This window comes from Zalophus californianus, chromosome X (genome assembly GCF_009762305.2).
Source record: "Zalophus californianus isolate mZalCal1 chromosome X, mZalCal1.pri.v2, whole genome shotgun sequence".
In the NCBI taxonomy this organism is placed as follows: domain Eukaryota; kingdom Metazoa; phylum Chordata; class Mammalia; order Carnivora; family Otariidae; genus Zalophus; species Zalophus californianus.
This window is the reverse complement of record NC_045612.1, coordinates 105151955-105172944: the sequence shown is the minus strand read 5'-3', so window position 1 is coordinate 105172944 and position 20990 is coordinate 105151955. Positions and strand designations below refer to the sequence as shown.

General features: G+C 36.1%; 1 protein-coding gene across 1 annotated transcript in view; it reads left to right on the top strand.

The window, feature by feature from the left end:
- IL1RAPL1 (interleukin 1 receptor accessory protein like 1) overlaps nucleotides 1-20990 on the top strand; it is a 1385574-nt gene that overhangs the window by 178533 nt on the left and 1186051 nt on the right. Inside the window, exon 2 of the mRNA XM_027608280.1 lies at nucleotides 14873-14978. Coding sequence (XP_027464081.1) covers nucleotides 14897-14978 — 82 coding nt within the window. The 5' untranslated portion in view covers nucleotides 14873-14896. The remainder of the gene's footprint in view (nucleotides 1-14872; nucleotides 14979-20990) is intronic.

Genomic DNA, 20990 nt, shown 5'->3' with positions numbered 1-20990 from the left:
ACCTGAGCCAAAGGCAGACACTTAACGACTGAGCCACCCAGGCGCCCCTCTGTTTTACATATTTTTGACTATTTAAAATACTGTCAGTAGAAGACATGGAAACTAATTTTCTAGTTGTGTGACCTTGGGCAAGGTACTTTATACAGACAGTAGCATCTATGTGATTGAAAATTTGTAAGGATTAACAAAATAGTCCATGTAAAATTCTTAGATATGTGCATGGCATTTAGTAAGTGTTCAACAAAGGTTAACAGTTGTTTTTGATAAACAGAGTATTTCTTTTTTAAAGATTTTATTTATTTGAGAGAGAGAATGAGAGAGAGAGAGAGAGCACATGAGGGGGGGAGGGTCAGAGGGAGAAGCAGACTCCCTGCCGAGCAGGGAGCCCGACGCGGGACTCGATCGCGGGACTCCAGGATCATGACCTGAGCCGAAGGCAGTCGCTTAACCAACTGAGCCACCCAGGCGCCCCGCAGACTATTTCTTTCATGTTTCTGGCTTCTTCACTGTTGTATTAGCTTTCTTTACTAGCTGTAACAGCTTATCACATCCTTCGTGGCACAAATAACACAAATTTATTCTCTTTCACTTTGGAAGATTAGAGATATGAAATGTAATCAGGATGTCTTCAGGGCTGTTTTCTGGGGACTCCAGGACAGAGTCTGTTCCTCTAATCTTGTGGCTTCTAGTGGTTGCTGACATTTCTTGGCTCATGGCTTCATCACCCTAATCTCCACTTCTGTTATCACATGCCCTTCTCCCTAACTTTAGTAATCTTATCACCTTACAATGACTCTTGTGATTACATGGGACCCGCTTTGGAATCCAGAATAATCTCTCCCATGTTAACAGTCCTTAAATGAATCAAATCTGCAAAGTCCCTTTTCCCATGGAAGATAACATATTCAATGAATTTGGAGATTAGGACATGAACATCTTTGGGGGCCATTATTTTGTCTTGAACAAATGCATTCACTGTCTTTTAGTTTTAACAGCTATTTTTGTTTTTAAATTACAAAGCTTTATCATTGTTTATTGTTTCCTTTATGAGAATTCTAATGACCTATTAGCAGATCGGACGAATGCTTATATTTCTTTTCCTGACAACTTCAATGGTCAAGTTCTCACTGCGTAGTACCTAGGGGTGGCTACTGAGCACCTTTACAAAGGATAACTAATTGTACTTTGTTCCAGGGCCTTAGAACTGAGTTTTTTGTTGGTTAGAGCTTAGTATTCTGACTACGCATGTGAACTTATGATAGGGAAGTACCATCCCTGCCACAGATCATTTGGCAATGTTTGGAGACATTTTTGCTTGTGACAACTTAGGGAAGGTACTACTAGCATCTAGTGGGTAGAGGCCATGAATGCTGCCACACATCCTACAATGCACAGGATAGCCCCCTAAAACAAAGAATTATCTGGCCCAACATGTTAATAGCAGTGGGGTTGAGAAAACCCTGCCATAGGGAGCTCTAAAAAATAGACTTGCTTAGATGTTTGCTTTTCAAAGTGTGGTCCGTGCATCATCAGCTTTGGGATTACCCAGGTTATCAGTCTCTTTGAAAGCTCCCCCAAGTGATCCTAAAAGGCAGGCAAGGTTGAGGAGCACTGTCTTAGCTTTTCTCCCAGTATTCTTCTCTCTTTGCAAGTTGTTATGGCTATGGGTATGTGGAGTTTAACTGGAAAAATAAAATTTTAAAAAACTTTATGCCACATATAACAAACATCAAAGACAGGGTCTGATTAACATAAAGCCATGTTTTCTTGAGAGTTGCAGCAAGTTTCTTCAGTATGTTGAATTTCAAACAAACCAAAATGTGATAAGGGTCAGGTTTATCTAACTATCCATTGAATATATTGGCAGGAAGAATTCACAAAGGAGGGCAGATCCACTCAGCTAGGGTCATGTATGCAGCCCAGAAGCACAATGATGCAATATATTTGCTTTTTCTTCCCTGGTTTTGTCACTTGCCTCATCCAATCTGCTGACTTTGGAACCCAAAAACTTTCTTCAGTATGAGCTTTGCAGCTGAATTACAGTAGAGGGCATGATGAATATGAAAGGCATAAGAAAGGTGAATTAGAAAAGTGGCAGATGGAAACATGTAGTGTTTTTATTTATGCTCTCTATTCTTGTGCACAGTGCACTTTCCATTTTAGCTCGTTAGGTTCATCCATCTACTGGATTTTCTCCTGTCATCAAATAAGTATGAGTTCTACTGAGTTTTACAGAAATTTCTGGCAGCATATGGGATATTTCCATTCCCCCAATAATTCCCAGTAGTGTTAAACTGGAATTACTATGTATTGTAATTCAGCCTTAGCTGAATTAACCATAGTCCTGTGGTTTATAGTAGTAAAGGGTAATACACACTCAACTAAGCATCAGTGTTTAATGCTAATCATACATTATTTAATTTTTGCAATATTCCTCTGAGACTGTTCCCCTGCCCACTTTACAGATGAGAGGACAGAGGTATAGAGATACTAAGTATTATTAATTTATCCACGTTTGCACAATGGTAAGAAGTTAAGCTGTACTTCAAACACAGGTGTTATACTCTTCAGTGCATGCCCTTCATCCCCTTCACCTGTATATTTATTCAGGTCTCTCTTTGCACACCATCAGCTAGTCCCAGGGATTTTCTGAGGAGTAGCTGGTTACACTAAGCAAGTCTGGACTTTGTAAGGGATGATTACGTCATTTTCAAATGACCTTGATACTGAGACCTTTTTCTAGGAAGCTGCATCCCAGCCAACATTCCTCTAAGAGTGATTCTTCTGCCTTTCCAAAGTAGAGAGAAAGGCCTAGTGACTCAAAATACAGTTAGTTCTTATTGATGATAGTGTTTTCTATGCATATTTGTAATTCCACTGGTTTCTTATTTAACTGCCTTGAAGTTGTCTTTATGTTGTTGTTCACATGGTTTCTGATTAAAACATCATGATAGTAAGCATTGACTAGAATATAAAATCTAACCAAAGGTAGCTTATTGTAATTTCTTCTTTTAAACTTTTTAGAAATATGGGATGCCTGGGTGGCTCAGTAGTTAAGCATCTGCCTTCAGCTCAGGTCATGATCCCAGGGTCCTGGGATCAAGCCCCGCATCGGGCTCCCTGCTCAGCGGGAAGCCTGCTTCTCCCTCTCCCACTCCCCCTGCTTGTGTTCCCTCTCTCGCTGCGTCTCTCTCTGTCAAATAAATAAAATCCTAAAAAAAAAACTTTAAAAAATACTTTGCTTATCTTAAAGTATTCATTGATTAACTTTATTATAATAAGTGTAGTTCTCAAGCATAATTTTAAAAAACCCAAGGGTCATAAAGATACAAAATGAGCACATGTCAAAGATTAATTCACTAACAAAGGAACTGGAGGACATGTTACAACTGGTTTAGAGGAGATGTCAGAGAACCACAAATTTATATGCAGTAAAAGAATTTTGGAATTGATTTGCCACAACTGGTCTGTACACAGGGCAGTAATCAGTTGCATCCCACCAGACCACAAATAATTTCCATTTCTATGGGCAAGAATTACTTGCATTGCTGTTAACTTTCTAGAAGTTACGTTTTCAGAGTTGTGAAATACCATGTCTACAGACAAAGGTGCACAGGTTGGGTCAGGTAATCCCGAGAAACTCCACCTTTCCATCAAAAGATGATCCAGTAATCTCTTTTGTTTATTCCAGTACCTCAAATATTTCATTTAAGTACTAGCCTGTGGACGCATCTATAGTACATGTTTTATTCCTTCAGTTATCCATTACATACTTACTGTCTGTTATCTGCTTGGAACAATATAATAGGTATTGTAAACACACCAGGAAATGTGTAGGTTTGTGTGTATGGGTTTGTATCTTTTTGTTCAGAATCTATTTTAATTAGATTCTGACTGCTATTGTAGTGTTTCTATTAGTGACCCATTTAAGTGGATCTTATGACTGAGAATATTGGAAATTATTGTAGTGATAAAATATTTAGCACAATGTAGTTTATCTGGATGACTCTTCTTTTTTAAAGATTTTATTTATTTATTCATGAGAGACAGAGAGAGAGAGAGAGGCAGAGGGAGAAGCAGGCTCTCAAGGAGCAGGGAGCCCGATGTGGGACTCGATCCCAGGACCCTGGGATCATGACCTGAGCCGAGGGCAGATGCTTAACCATCTGAGCCACCCAGGCGCCCTATCTAGATGACTTTTATATATATATATATATATATATATATATATATATATATATATATATATATATATATATATATATATTTTTTTTTTTAAGATTTTATTTATTTGACAGAGAGAGACACTGCGAGAGAGGAAACACAAGCAGGGCCAGTGGGAGAGGGAGAAGCAGACTTCCCGCCGAGCAGGGAGCCCGATGTGGGACTCGATCCCAGGACCCTCGGATCATGACCTGAGCCGAAGGCAGACGCTTAACGACTGAGCCACCCAGGCACCCTGGATGACTCTTAAATTGAGACATGTATATGGTTTTGACTTACAGAATTAAAATAATAAGAGTTTATCCAGATTCTTGACCAATTTGAGATAATTTCATTCTGTAAAAGCTTTTTTTTTATTTTTCCAGTTATATTGAGTTGTAGTTGACAAATATGTATATATTTAGGGTATGCCACTTGATGTTTTGATAAACATACGTTGTGAAATGATTACACAGTCAAGTTAATTAACATCCTCATCACCTAACATAACTGTCATTTGTTGTGTTATGAGAACATTTTTTTTACTCTCCTAGCAAATTTTAAGTGTATAGTGCAGTATTAATAACTATGGTCACCATACTGTATATTATGTCATTAGACCTTATTCATCCTTCATAACCTAACCTCTGTACCCTTTGACTAATGTCTCCTCATTGTTGCCACCCCCAGTCTCTGGCAACCACCATTCTATTTTCTACTTTCTATGAGTTTGATGTTTTCAGATTTCACATATAAGTGAGATCATGCAGTATTTGTCTTTTGGTTCCTGGCTTATTTCATTTAGAATAATGCTCTAAGCTCCATCCATGTTGTTGCAAATTATTTTCTTCTTTTTTAAGGTTGATTAATATTCCATTGTGTGTGTGTGTGTGTGTATCTCACTCTTTCTTTATCCATTCATCTATTGATGGTTACCTAAAACCTTAAAACCTTTTTTTTTATTATGTTCAGTTAGCCAGCATATAGTACATCATTAGTTTTTGATGTAGTGTTCAACTATTCATTTGTTGTATATAACACTCAGTGCTCATCACAACACCTGCCCTCCTTAATACCCATCACCTGGTTCCCCCATTTCCCTCAGCCCCCTCCCCTCTGTGACCCTCAGTTTGTTTCCTGGAGTCCTAGTCTCTCATGGTTTGTCTCCCTCTCTGATTTCTTTCCGTTCAGTTTTCCCTCCCTTCCCTGTGGTTCTCTGTGCTATTCCTTACCTTAAAACCTCTTCTAAGGAAATTTTAAAGGGATATAAAAATGTGTATATTTTTATGAAAAGCAGTAGATACTCATTTTTTTTAAATTGGGCAACCATATAACAATAAGGAGGAAACCTAAAATTTAGTATAATTACTTACGATTGCAAAGGTCATATGCTGTGACGTAATTTTTTTCTTGTCATTTATCTATATTCCTATTATTCATAATATGAATCATTCTCTATACAGCATTGTATTTTGCTTTTATCTCTTAGCATTTTGTTGTGACTGTTTTCCAAGTGATAAACTTCAAAACTATTTGTGAAACCTGAATAATATTTTATTTTAGAGCCATTCCCTACAATTTATTTTAATAGTACTTCTTTTTAGTGATTAGATAATTCAGTGATACTTTATTACTTATCTATTCACTAAATCTCTACCTGGGTTTATGAGTATTTAAGTGATATATTAGTTACCTCTTAATGCATAACAGATTACTACAAATCTAGCAGCTTAAAATGATACAAATGTCTTCTCACACCACTTCTGTGGGTTAGGAGTCTTGGCACAGATTAGCTGGGTCCTCTGTTCAGAGTCTTACAAGACTGAAACCAGGGTATCCGTGAGGCTGAACTCTCACCTGAGACCTGGGGGTCCTCCTTCCCCAAGTTGATGTGGTTTTTGGCAGAATTCAGTTCTTTGTGGTTGTAGGATTGAGATCCTCAGCTCCTAGAGGCCACAAACCATTTCATGACATGTGATTCTCTCCACGACGTGGCAATTTGTTCTTCAATGCCAGTAGGAGAGCATCTCTGCTGCTGCTTAATTCTCTGACATCTTCTATCTGTGACCTCTAGACACCTTTTTTAAAGGGCCACCTGATTAACCTGAGCCCACTGAGTGTAGTCTCCCTTGGAATTAACTTAAAAGTCAACTGATTAGTTGATTTATTTACAACTGCAGAACATCTTCACTTCTGCCATATAACACAGCCTAATGAGAGTGATACAATCATAGATTTATAGTCCTCACTCATACTGACAGGGGTACAGGATTCTACAGGGTGTGAATACCAGGGAATAGGAGTCTTGAGGGCCACTTTAGGTTTTTACTATCACAGACCGATTTCATTTGTTTAGTGATAAATGCTCCCTTTATCATATACTGTTAGATATTCTGATATCTTGTACATGTATTTTTCATTGGTAAGTCATTTTTGTGGCTATACCATTTTAACTAGTCTAGAATTAAAATGTATATCTTGCAGGCAAGTCCTACTTAATTCATCTTTTCTAAATTTCTCTTGTTTATTTTTCCAGTCAAATTTTAGACTTTATTTCTCAAGAAACAAAAATTCTGTTTGGATTTTGACTAGAAGTGAATAATACCAGTTTGGAAAAATTTGACATTTTTTGTCAGTATTGACAAAGTGGTTAATATTTTCATCTTGAAGCACATTATTTTTCATAGTTTATAATGGAATGAAGTTTTTTAATGTTTTTATAACCATAGTCTATAAATACTGAAAATTGTGTGTTTGCCTTTTTCTGATACTTATATTTATAGCTATTATTCTTTCTGGTTCATTTCACTGCCTAGGACTTATAGAGAAAAGCTAAGTAATGGTAGTAACCTAAACAACCCTTGCCAGTGTTACTCTCATTTTACAAAGTTTATTAAATTCCTTATATGAGTTCTGATCATTTGTTTTGTCTTTTTAAAAAAGGTTTTCTGTGAAAAAAAAATAAAAGGTTTTCTGTGTTTTTACAACCATAACCATGGTTTTCTGTTCCTTGTGTTCTTTGAAAGTTTGCAAGTGATCATCTGTGGTATTTACTATAGTCAAAATTTAGGAGTTTATACTGTAATGGTATTTAGAATTTTTAAATGTTTTTGTTAGATTCATGATTGTATTTAAACTTTAGCAGATTTTCATAATTTACATTCCCAGAAATCCATTCTGTAAGATTTTCTTTTCTTTTTTTTTTTTTAATTTTATTTATTTATTTGAGAGAGAATGAGAGAGAGCACGAGAGGGAAGAGGGTCAGAGGGAGAAGCAGACTCCCTGCCGAGCAGGGAGCCCGATGCGGGACTCGATCCCGGGACTCCAGGATCATGACCTGAGCCGAAGGCAGTCGCTTAACCAACTGAGCCACCCAGGTGCCCCATTCTGTAAGATTTTCAAATTAAGTAAAATTAAAAGTATTCTAAATTTTTGTCATTGTATATTTTATATCATCTTTTTCACTTTTGATTTCGTTTATATTATTGATCTTACTTTCTTAGCAGATTAAATAGAAGTTTATTCTTTCTAATACAAAGTGGGTTATAACATTCACTTCTGTAAACACCATTGGCTTCCCACCTGCTCAAGGATGTGGTTCAGATTTCATGAGAACCAAGCCCTTTCTAAAGGTACAGGATCCTTCTACAAGTTTTCAGGTTTCCCTGGTGCCACTCAGTAGGTGTGCCAGTTATTCCACAGTAACTGCAGCCACTACTCCAGTCTGTTTGCAGAACATTCTATAGCATTTTATGCCAGGTTGCTGTACAGCAAACTATTCTATGTATAATTCTCAGGACATCATTTAAATACGGAAGCCATTCATTTTGGACAGTTATTTGACTGTTCATTATCATATTCTTATGACCTTATAGGGAAATTTGTCAAGAACCATATGACTGATGATCTTATTGACATTTTGGTCTTTTAGCCAGATTATGAATTAACTTCTGCGTATCATTACTGGTCTTAGTTATAAGGTCTGGAATTTTAACATTCTCTGGCCAGCCAGGCTCTTTAGGAATGAATGATCTTCTGGTTAGGACTGTGTTAAAAAACAAAAACCAGAACTTGGTTTGGACTATTTTGTAAAGAATAGTCTAATGACTTAATACTTCATTTTGATGATCTAAACATACACACTTGCCTACTCTTCCACCCATATTGAATAGGTTGTCAAGTATATAGTTTTATTTTCACTAGTGGTTTTTCAAATGCATCTTGCACTCTTTTTATTCTCTTCTACCTGCATCTATTGTCCATCACTTTTTAAACCCTTTCTACCCTGGTCCAAACGTAGCTCAAATGTCACATTCCTCCGAGAATATTTTCATGACCCCTCCAGGTTGTACTGAGCATGTTCCATAGACTTGAGAATTCGTCTGACACCTATCCCTTTGGTATAACCATTGATTTCTCACGTCTTTCTTCCTTAGCTACAGTGACCATTTCCTAATGGTTTTGTATTCTTAATTCTTAAAACAATATCAGAAACATGGTAGGCACTCAAATTTAAAAGCAAATGTTTAGATGTCTTCATAAATTCCGAGTGGTTGATTTTCCTCAGGATAATTTTGATAAGCACTAGGTATTATACACAAATGATGAATTATTGAACACTACATCTGGAACTAATGTGTACTATATGTTGGCTAGTAGTATTTAAATTAGAAAAAAAGTAATTGTCGTAAGTTTATGACAGAAGAAACCCATTTCTCTGGGGCTAATTTTAAATATTTTGCTTTTTTGGTAACTTTTAGTTGCAGAGTCTTTAAGAACCTCTGTTTATCGGGCGCCTGGGTGGCTCAGTCGTTAAGCGTCTGCCTTCAGCTCAGGTCATGATCCCAGGGTCCTGGGATCGAGTCCCGCGTCGGGCTCCCTGCTCGGCGGGAGGCCTGCTTCTCCCTCTCCCACTCCCCCTGCTTGTGTTCCTGCTCTCGCTGTCTCTCTCTGTCAAATAAATAAATAAAATCTTTAAAAAAAAAAAAGAACCTCTGTTTATCATCCCCATAGGAAATATTTACCACAGCTTTAACATGAATTGCTTTATGTAAATTGTGCCGGGTAAAATACTTTGTGTCATGCACAAATGGATACCTATAAGAGTGGAAAATGGTATACTTTTGAGTTTAGCAACGTAAAAACTTTAAGGACTAAATAAAATATAATGGACCATTTTTCGAGCACAATTTTTCCATACCAGGCAAGAGTGGGGAGAAAGGAGACCTAGGAAGAGAGTTAGCATTTTAAAATGTACATAGTAAAATGTCATTGTTAAATACTGTGGTAGATACCATAAAGACAATTCTTGAAAGGTTATAAAAGTTTGAAGTAGGAATTTGCTACCTCCCTATTTGGGAATGGTATGTCAAAAATGAACTAAACTAAAATGAAATAAATATTCTCACATACTCATGTCCATGTTTTGTAGATGAGAAAACTGCGACTTAAAGATATGAAGTTGTTTGCTTAACCTAACCTACAGTAAGACTCTTAACATGCTTTGTTCTCATTCTAAAACCAGTTCTGTATGTTTTATGATGAAAATGGAATAAAACAAACCAGTGCCACTTCCCTCCATTTTACTTCCATCCTGTATACTTTTTTTCCTTCTGCTTGTAAAGGAACTGCCCATACTAATATCTCTCCTTTCTAGATTCCCCTTCCTCTGGCTCTGCTTCTATTGGCTTCAGTTTAAATCTTCTTCATTCTCAACTAAATTATCCCTCAGCTTCTCTACTCTGAACTATGGACTCCACGTCTTACCATTTAGGAACAAGCAAATGAAGCTTATTTTCCTCATTAAATTCTCTGATTATGCCCCTATTTGTTTAATCAAAGGAGTAGCCAGTATCACTGGCAGTATCTTAAATCTAAAGCTAGGTTTGTCTTTTTTTTATCCTTATAATACATAAGGTCTCCCTTTACTGTCTGATTTTTTCCCCTTCTTCTCCCTTTGAGTCCCTTTGCTGTTTCATAAACATTTGTAGGCTCCAGAGGTGAAAATGTAAGCTCTCTCCTCTGTGTTTTCTGTGCTTTCTTCCCATTTATTGTAACCCATGTCTTTAACTTCAGCTAAAATTACAATATTATCATTTTCCATCTTTACAGGGAGCTTCTGGCTAATATTTTTAATTAACTACAAGACAATTCTAGTAGGAGATTCCACAGGCTCTTTAAAATCGATGTGCCTTAAATATAATTTCATATACTTCTCCATCCTCAGTGCATAAAATAATGTCTTTTTTGTTTCTATATATTGGTAAGTAGGATCGTGATAGACCTAGTTGCTCAAAATAAATGCCTCAGATCCACTTTCAAAGCTTGCTTTTAATGCCACTTCCTTTAATATCCCTGAACTCTTGTTATTCCCAGATACATTCTGTTTTTTTCGGGATTTATCTCTACTGTATTAAGGCTGACCTTCTTCATCACTGCCTGCTAACTAGCTTCTTCCACCTTCAGACTATGCTTTCTAAAACAGTTAAGATTTTTCACTTACAAGCATCCATTGGTTCTTTGTGGTCTGTACTGCAAAGAATTCTTAGGATTGTGTGGAAAGGGGATAGGTTAGAATTTCAGGTGAGTCATCATGTATATTCTGAGGAAACATTCAGTGTACAGAATGTTTTCATGACAAAGAGGTTAAGAAAGTGAAGCTGCATGAAATATTCTTGGATGAAGGTAAACAGTATATGAGTGAAAAACATTGTAGGGGGCATGAGGAAAAAGTCCCCGATTCTTACCTAGCATAGCTTGCTATTAACAGTCTCACATTGACATCTTTATTTTTTTAAAAATATTTTTATGTTTTTTTATTTTTTTAGAAAGTGTGTGTGCGAGAGCAGGGGTGGGGGAGGGACAAAGGGCTGGGGGGAGAGACTCCCAAGCAGGCTTCACGCCCAGTGCCAGGCCTGATGTGTTACTCGATCTCACGACCCTGAGGTCGTGACCTAAGCTGAAATCAAGAGTCAGACGCTCAACTGACTGAGCCACCCAGGCACCCCTGGCATCTTTAATTTCTGTCACTATAGCTCACAACCTGTGGTTTATTTATACTTTGTTACTGGAACCTGCCATTTCACAGCCTTTCTGTGTTAGTTTCACTTTGCTCCTGTGACAAAGTACCACAAATTAAGTGGTTTAAAACAACCCCAATTTTTAATGTTATTGTTGTGGTGGTTAGAAGTTCAAAATGCATTGGACTCACTTGGTTAAAATCAAGGTGTTGGTATGACTGCATAGTTTCTGGAAGTTCTAGGGGAGAATCTGCTTCCTTGCCTTTTCCAGCTTGTTTTGGCCAAAGTCATTCCTTGGCCCATGTCCTGTTCCTCCATCTTTAGCGTGCATAACTCCAATCTCTGACCTTTGCCTCCATCCTTATAATCTGTCTCTATGAATATCATTCTTTCACTGCCCTTTTATAAGGATGCTTTTTATTGCATTGGGCTTACTTGAATCATAATCTCCCATCGCAAAATCCTTAATTTAACCACATCAGCAAAATCCCTTTGACATGTGAGGTAACATGTTCACTAGTTTCAGGATGTGAACGTGTTTGTGGCGGGCATTATTCTTCCTACCAGAGTGACAGCTTCACTTCTACTTTATCCTAGACCCAGAAGTCCCTTTACCTTAAAAAAAAAAAAAAATCTTTATGACCTAACTGAAATGCTTCTTCCTCTGAAAGCTCTTTGCTGTGACTTCACCAGACAAACCTGAAGTAGAATTAATAGATTCCTCCCTCTACTCCCTCAGCACATTATACTCACCATATGGCAATAGGGCTGGTCTAATTAGGTAGGTAAGCATTTGTCTCCTTTATTGGTCTACAAACCTTCTTTATTAGAGTGCATTGCATTGTCTTTGTGTCCCCACTACACCATAGTACAGCATCCTGTAACTAGTATATGCTTAATAAGTGTTTACCAAATGATGAGTTTGAATGCCAGAATTCAACTTCATGTAATAGCAGCCACGTTCAGTCTGTCATTCATTCACTTTTTCAGCTAAAATTTACTGAGCATTGGAAATAAAAAGATGAATTAAACATATTCACCCTGGTGGGACTTCAAGTCTGGGAAGATAGAAAGACGTATAATTAAAGCGATAAGCTAATAGCTTGAGGTAGGATGTAAAGAAAGCTGGTATATCTAGAAAATGTCTCAGGTGACAGGATGTGAGTTGTCTATGAGAATGTTAACAGTAATGGCAACAGCAGTCAACTGCAATGTAAACAGTAACAACCGCAGCTTTCATTTCTTGACTTTGTTGTGTGTGCCAGTGCTCTTCTAGGTATTATGCTATATACTGTAGTGATACCTATTTTTCAAATGAAGAAACTAGTCACAGAGAGGTTATTTGCCCAAAATGACACAGCTAATAGGTGGTGAAAGTGGAATAAGAACCAAGACTGACTGATTGCTCATAACCATTGTAATATGTTCATTTGGTGTAAGGTTTAGTAGTGGTTCACATGGCGTCATATGGTGATGGTATTAATAGGAAATAGGCAGATAATTTCAGGTCCATCCATCCATAATTTGAAGCTACTTGAAATTAGGTCACTGATAGGATGAGCCTCCATGTGACAATAAGAATGTACATAAGAACATCACTATATTTATATATAGTTGGCATTGGGATTTGTGGGTAAGGATTTTAATCATGCAACAAGTACAGCAAAGCTTGGATGTCTATGACTAGATATATTTGGTCTGTCTTTCAAGATAAGATACAATAAATTATGTCAAAGAGGTTTGTAAAGATTATTATTGTAGAATGACCAAGATGTTGAATCTGTGATATGCTACATGTTTTTTTCCCTAATACACAGCATTTCAAGAGGCTCAATTAAGTATCTGGACGTTACCAAACTGATGCTTTCCAAACCAATTGAGTTTTAAGAAATAAAATTGCGGACTAGCTTGTGTGCCTTACAGAAATGAAATGAGTGGGGAAGTAGTATTTTGAACAAGAGTAAAGTAATAAGATAGTTAAGCTGGAAGGTCTTGAAGTGTATAGTTGGATCCTGGAGTTGTTTGGGTAGTGCTGATGAAAATCCCACTGAGAGAGGAACTGATTCTCACTGCTAACCTGAAGGCTGAAGATAGCAACTTGAAGATTTCCTGCTGCTCCAGTTAGTGCATTGGCTTGGAAATGGAATTCAGGGTTTAGGAATCCATGACTCAGGCTTGCGCTGTAATGTGGCAGTTCATCAGATGCATTTGTTGAGTCGGCTTTTCACACTAGGTTTCATTTATGTCTGTATGTGAACTCAAAGTCCTTCTTTAGAAAACCGAAACAGGCTATCGTCATTTTTTTAAAAGATTTTATTTATTTATTTGACAGAAAGAGAGAGAGACAGCGAGAGAGGGAACACGAGCAGGGGGAGTGAGAGAGGGAGAAGCAGGCTTCCTCCTGAGCAGGGATCCCGATGCAGGGCTCCATCCCAGGACCCTGGGACCATGACCTGAGCTGAAGGCAGACACTTAACGACTGAGCCACCCAGGCGCCCCCAGGCTATCATCATTTAAAGGAGCTGGAGTTAAAATAGCTTGTTCACAGTGCTTATTTTAAAAATTCACTGACTTTCTGACTAAAATGATGATGGTATCACTTTACTGCAAGTGAATAGATAGGGATTTTGTTTTGTGAATTAAAATGTGTCTTAACAGACTTTTATTAATGCGAATGAATTACTCATTTAGAAATATTCAGAGGTAAAAAAAATATTCAGAGGTATCTGTGGCAGTAGGAGAGCAAAATATGTGACTGTCAAACCACCATTTCAGCTTCCTCATTTTTAATAAAGTCATAGTGATTGAAAGCTGAATACGATCAGTCCTCAACTGTCTTGCAAAGAAACTTGTGCTGTCATGGATTGACAATATATTTGAACTGTGTTCTGACTTGCTACTTTTTGAAATTCAGTCTTTCACCTCTACTATCTCAGTCTTAGACAAGAATAAAAGAGGGTTGATTTTTCCAAGAAAGATAGTGTTTCGTTTCAGTTAATTTCAGATGGAATCTATCACCCTTTTGAAATCCAAATACTAGGCTAATGTCCCTTCTAGTACTTGTAATAGGAAGAAATGATGTATCTTTCCATAGCTTTCAGAGACAGTGTACTTATTTTCAGTAGAGACAGTCTTTAAATTCTCTTGAAGTATCTTTTAAGAGATTTTTGAAAGATAATTGTAAAATTAAATTTAAATCTTTAGAGGCATAGAATTTATGATTTCTTTTTGACTCGGAAGAATGATACAGAATAAAATCATATTCTATTGTAGCATGGAACATTAAAACGTGTGTTTAGTAATTTATATTAGAAATAAGTTGTTAGTGAAATAGTCTTTTTGATGGGATTGTTTCCACTTACTTAAATGCAGTTGGGTCCTCTAAAGAGAAATTCTAACCCTTTAAGGGATCTTAAGATTTTAAAACATGTTGGGGGCCTTATGGAAAAATAATTTTGGCACTACCTGTTTGGATTTTACTTAGCAACCACAACATAAAGGATAACATGATACAGATCCTGTTCACATTCTTAACTCTTGTGATACCCATTGCCCCAATTGTATGCATTATCAAAAGTCAAACAAAAATCTTAAAATATTGCTATATATTTTTTAAAAATATATGTTTTTCATTTTATCTTTGCTTTAGGGAACAGCCTTTAAAACCTGGAAGATGAAAGCTCCGATTCCACACTTGATTCTCTTATATGCTACTTTTACTCAGAGTTTGAAGGTTGTGACCAAAAGAGGCTCTGGTAAGCAGTGTATCTTCCTTTATTCTCATTTTATGGCTTGAAGTGATGGTGCTACATTCACATATGTGCCATTTGTGGAGAGATTGAGAATTAATGGGGGCCCGTATTGTGGAAATACTGCAGACATATTTTTAAATGAATGGAGCTTATTCATAGGGAATTAGAAAGGTGAGAATAGGTTGAAAAATGTGGCTTATATCATAAATTACTATGAATTTGAAGGGATTCAATGCCAAAAGCTTGTACTTTTATTTCATTTTATAGTATGATTTTCAATATTCTTTTATAAAGAGTGTCATTTTAACTTTTGCATGGAAACATTGTGACTTACTTTAGTGTTAACTTTACTGTTACCATTTCAATATCAGTTATGCTTAGGACAGATTTCTTTTTAGTGTACTTCAGCTGATTTGCTGGATTATTTTGCAGGTATTTAAAGAAAGCACCACAGTTATTAAAGAAAATATCATGGAGGAACATTCTAACATGTTAGTAGAAAGTAAAGAGATAGACTGGTAATAGGAAAGGAGCTGCTAAATAGAATAACGTTGAAACTTATGGAAGACTTTGTGTTATAAGACATCTTGGTTTTCAGCTGATTGTTGATACTTGGAGTGAGTGAAATGTATGAGGCAATTGTATAAATACTGTTACCGGTGTGAAGTTTTATTTTGTCTGATAAGTGATTGATAATATGAAGCCTTGCCACACTCACATTTTATGTGGGATTACAGAATTTTTGAAGCTATAGCTTTTGAGTGTAACGGAGGAAGGAATGTATTGTGTTTAGTTGCTAGAACTAGAATGTGTTGTATGTTAGTTCTAGAGAGACAGAAAAAGAGGAGATAATGTGCAAGAGGCTGCAAGGTGTTGTGATTATCAAGAATTGGATAAACAAAAGTATCTTGGGAATTCAGAAAGGAGAAGGAATGAAATGGCCTAGATGGGGCTACAGCGACCATTCTCAGTCCCTTAGGTTAAGAGGCTTCAAACTCATATTGATTATCTAATGAAAAAGGCCACATGCAGGGGAAGTAGAGAACAAGTCTGCTATCATGAGCGCCCCACCTCCTTTGGATGAAAGTCTGGGGAGAAATTGAGGGGTACTTGTGCATGGATAAGGAGATGATGCAGGGTTGAGAGTTAAAGGAATTTTACTGAGCCTTTTGGCTCTAGAACTTTTTGGTTACTGTACAGCTGTTGTATCTGCCATTGATGTGGTTGTAGACAATGTGAGAAAATAGTTTCTATGCTGACACATTATTTCATATGTTCCTCTTGGTGGATTTTTTTAAATGGAGAAAACCTTAGAGCAGGATTATGATGTAGTGGCTTTTGTAATTTGAGTGGATTACTGGCAAATACCAGATATTTTGATTTCTTTGTCTGCCACTTGCACTGAAACCTATGGTAATTACTGTAGGTACAAGAAGGAGCAAGTCGTGAAGGAAGCTGGTAATTTCTACAACAGTGTTATTTTCTCCAATGGCAATTTACATTAAAAGCACTTAATATGGATCTTTGAGATACTGGCCACATAGAAGGGAAACACTTAACTGTCTTAAGTATTATAACAAAATGAAACTATTCAAAGTAGAAATATTGAGTGAATCTTAAAAACTTATTTTTTTCTGGTTATGATACTTGGTTACATAAAATTTATTTCAGTTCTTTTTGTGTATGTTGGATTTAAGATTGATGTATTGAAGTGCAAATGTGACTTTTTTTCTACCATCAAACAGTGGTGAAAGGTACATTCTATATAAATTCTAATCTGGGGGAAAAACTTTTATTAAATTGGGATTTACTTTGAGTAGCAAGGGAGCAGAGCTAGAAATGTGGGACAGTTGGAAAATTCCTAACTCCTGCTCCAGAGACCTGAGAAAACTCAATGACCTGTCTCAAAATCAATTTTTATTTTAATGATATAATTATTTTGGGAGGGTGGTAATAAAATGCTGCTCTAAGTTTGGCATAAGTTCTGAGACCTTGTTCTCCTCTATTTACAAATACAGTTGTCACATGGCTACTTAATACCTCCCAAGCCAAATGTGTTTTCTCTATCATAATGTAAAAATGATAAATAGGACAGATAATGAGATTAAGCGGCAGGTTTGATTTGTTTATTTTTCTGTGTAATGTGAATTAAGATAGCTTCTCCCACTATGTGTGTTAAGATCCATCTGGATGAAGGTTTGCTTGTATGATTTTTGAATATTAAGCGTGCAATTTAGGAATAAATAATATTACTTTATCCATATACTTTCATAGCTGACGCTCATTTCAGCTGATGCCTGTTACCATGGCACCTTTGTTGAGAGAAGCAGATATGTAGCTTACTGAAGAGCATCATTACTGATCTCCATAGATCAAGTAGAAGAGGAGTGCACTTGGCATCTTCTCCTTAAAAGATTAATGGCTCACTCTTCATGCCTGGTCCAACCTATAAAACCAGAGGCATCAAGGCCGGGGAATAAAAATCTTTTTTGATGTTTGATCTCACATATTAACCAAGAGGGCTACTTATCCTTGTTCTTTCTTCTTATTATTTCTTTTTTAATTTTATAAATCTTTTTGAATACAGTTAACATCATTTAAGCCCAATGCTTTTCATGTGTCTTTTGCTAGAATATTATTTTTAATTCACTGTGATTACTAGAAAACCAGAACTAGATACTTTAATAACAAGAGCATATTAAATATGATTATAGTACATATTAGTAATGTTGAATTTTTTATGTCACATTACTTATGTATAGCATTGACTTTAGATAAACACATATGGTAATTCCATAAAAATGTAGAAGTAGGTATTTGTTTCTCATTAACACAACTAATTTGAAAGCAATAGGATCTCTTCATAAACAAACTGGAGATGTAATTTTTTTTCATTTGATCATTTTTTTTATTATGTTTGTTAATCACCATACATTACATCATTGCCTTATACCCCCATTGCTATAAATTTAAGGAACAAATTAAATATAATGAAGTTATGTCATCATACCATCCTTGATTGAAATACTAAAAATTCAGTTTTATGATGTTTGGGTTTAAATATCACTTCGCGTATATATATGATTATAACAGGCAAGGATTGAATCTAGTGTCTCAGGTCATGTTCTAAAGTTTTGCCTACATTTAGAATGAAGGCCTTTAATTTCAGTGGAAGTAGATATTCAGCCTTTGTACCCAATAGATTTTCTTTTGGAACAATTTTCTACCTTGTTCTTAGTTTTTATAAGCAGCACTTGAAGAAAGAGGCAAAGACTATCAGTAATACCCATTCTCCTCTAGTTTATGAAGCACTGTAGCAATTCAGTAAATAAACATTTGAGTTGCTGTCATTTGTAGAATTCTGTACAAAAACCACATGTTAAGCAGATGCTTGCTTGGAGAGTCTGTATCTCCACCAGTTCAGAAAGGTTTGCTTAATGTTCTTGTTAGTGTGTGTGTGTGTGTGTGTGTGTGTGTGTGTGTGTGTGTGTGTTTCTCCCCTTTTCTCTTCCCTCATTTTCTTTCCTTTTTCCATTTCTTCCTTTCCTCCTCTTTGCTGCCTCCTTTTTGCTTTCTCCTCTTTTCCCTTCCTCCTTCCCTCCCTCCTTCCACCCCTCTGTCCTTTTTTTTATTAGTGTATTTGTCTGCAAACAAAAGAACCTATTTTGAATATTCCCACTGTGTGTTTGTAGAACTTTTTTAACTACAAAAATACTCTTATTACTTTGTTTGAAGGGTTAAAGTCCATGAAATACCATGTCTTCAAATGGTTATTTCAAGAGTGTAGCATGGTCTCTGTTCATAATGGCTATTACCTATTTTTTATTTTGTGTGATTAAGAGGATTTGGATTATGATTCAGAGGCAGGGACATAATATAAGCTGTTGAAGGACTGTTATGTACAAAGTGTTGGTATAGTATTTTGGGGAACTAAAGTGTGGGTTGTGATTTGGTCTAAGAGTTGGGGTCGTGGAATATAAATTGAAGCCAGAGGGACCTGGATATAGAGAATTGGGAAGAGAAAGGTATCCAGACCTTTTGTTTGTTTCTCTTTGCGCTCATATCCATCTCCAAAATATGAATGCAGATACCCTGATTTATATATGCTTATAACCTTCACAGTGCCACATATGATATGTGTTTCAGTCTGGATTCCATAAAATGTCTTCATGCAATGATGATTACATGAATGTATGAATGAGTGACTTTAATGTTCAGGCTGGGTTACATCAGTGAGGATACTACAAGTGTTAGAAAAATAAAGGTAAAATGAAATAGAGAAGGATTTGGAAAAAAATTTTTTCTTAAATAGAAATTGGTATAATGTATAATATGAGATTATTGAAGTGAAAGATATAAACTCAGAATAAGCAGTATCTAAGATGTGCTAGGGTTTATATGAAGACAATGAACCTTTGCAAATCATGAGTGTCTTCATGAGCTTGAAGTGCAGTTCAAAATGTGCTAGAAGGGAAGGAAAATGATTCTTTAAATATTATTGCATTGGAATTTTACTACATTTAGTGCTGCTTTAAAGAAGTATTGTCATTATGCCAACATTTTGTTTTAATGGTATTGCTCAATATATGCCACCGTGTAAAGGGTGTAGTTCATGATTATGGATACACAATAAATAAGCAACTGACTTCTGTGTAGGAAAAAAAAAAGTATTCACAATTATTAGAGCATATGGAGAATAGTAGGTGGCTATAGTACTACAAACCAAAGAGTGTATCTTATTCTAGAAGGTATTTAGGATATGTAAAAGCTACTAAAAACAGCCATCTATTAAAGAGTAAAAGGTTTACCACAGGGAGTTTATCTTCTCTTCATTCTAGAATATGACAGTAGACACCTGTTTGTGTAAAATGATTTAGATGCAGCAAGAGGAAGTCTCTCAAGAGGTTTTCGTTGATTTGTAACTCCAAGCCCAAATAATTTATACAAGATAATGGTAGTTAAATCACCAAAGATACAGTTTAGGTTCTAATCTAATTTTTGTATTTGTTATTTCTGGATCTTCATTTCTTTAAGGGAAATAAATTATGCTACTGTGTAAATAAATTTAGATTTAAGTGAGAAAGTTTTGGTGGGGTGTTTCCATCTGATGCCAATGTGATATATGTGCGTCAGCCTCGTGGGCAATCCAGAAAATCAATGAGCTTAATTCCACATGATTAAGAAACAACCTAGTCCCCCAACATCTGCCTTTTATTATGTTACCGTGTGTTTATTCCCAGTTTGCCAAATATGTCAGAAAGTATGAAGCATTTCTCCTGTTTTTCCTTTGGGATAGCTTATAAGAGCAAACTTCTGAGGCTTTGTTTCTTTACTTTTCGAAGGAAAAAAATATACTTTACTTTTTCTTGGAAAAAAATTCCCCCTTCTAATGTATCTTGTTTTTAAAATAAATTTTGAGGTTAGATCTAGAATAATTTTATTATTCATTTGAAATAATGTCTTGAATTAGACTAAGTCTAATGAATAAATGGAACTTAACCCTGACAAAATTATCCAATATATTTGTTTAATAATCATCTGATATACCTAAAAATTTCACCATAAACTTGTTCACCTTTAGTGTCGGTACAATTTTATATAGAGTTGGTGTAGATTAATGTCATTTGTGGAGACTGATGCCTGGTTCATGGTGAATTTACGTGGAGAAGATAAAAGTCAATATAGATGAGTCTTGCAAGTTGAAAAGAATTTAAATGGAAGAGGAATACTCCAAGTTAAAAAATATATCAGTGTGACATTGTATCAAAGGGATAATAAAAGATATATCCTTCTATGTATGTAAAGGACAAATGAGGAGTAGGGGCGGAAGTGAGCAGCCAGTTGACGGTGAGCATTTTAAGTCACATTAAGAAACTGATGTTCATTCTAGAGATAGCACAGAGGTGGCAACTGGAGGACAAACAGATGAGCCCCTGATCCATGATGAATTTACTGTAGGCTTGAAGATGATCCTTGAGGTGGCTTGGAAATTAGGGACAGTTTTGTGTTAGTATC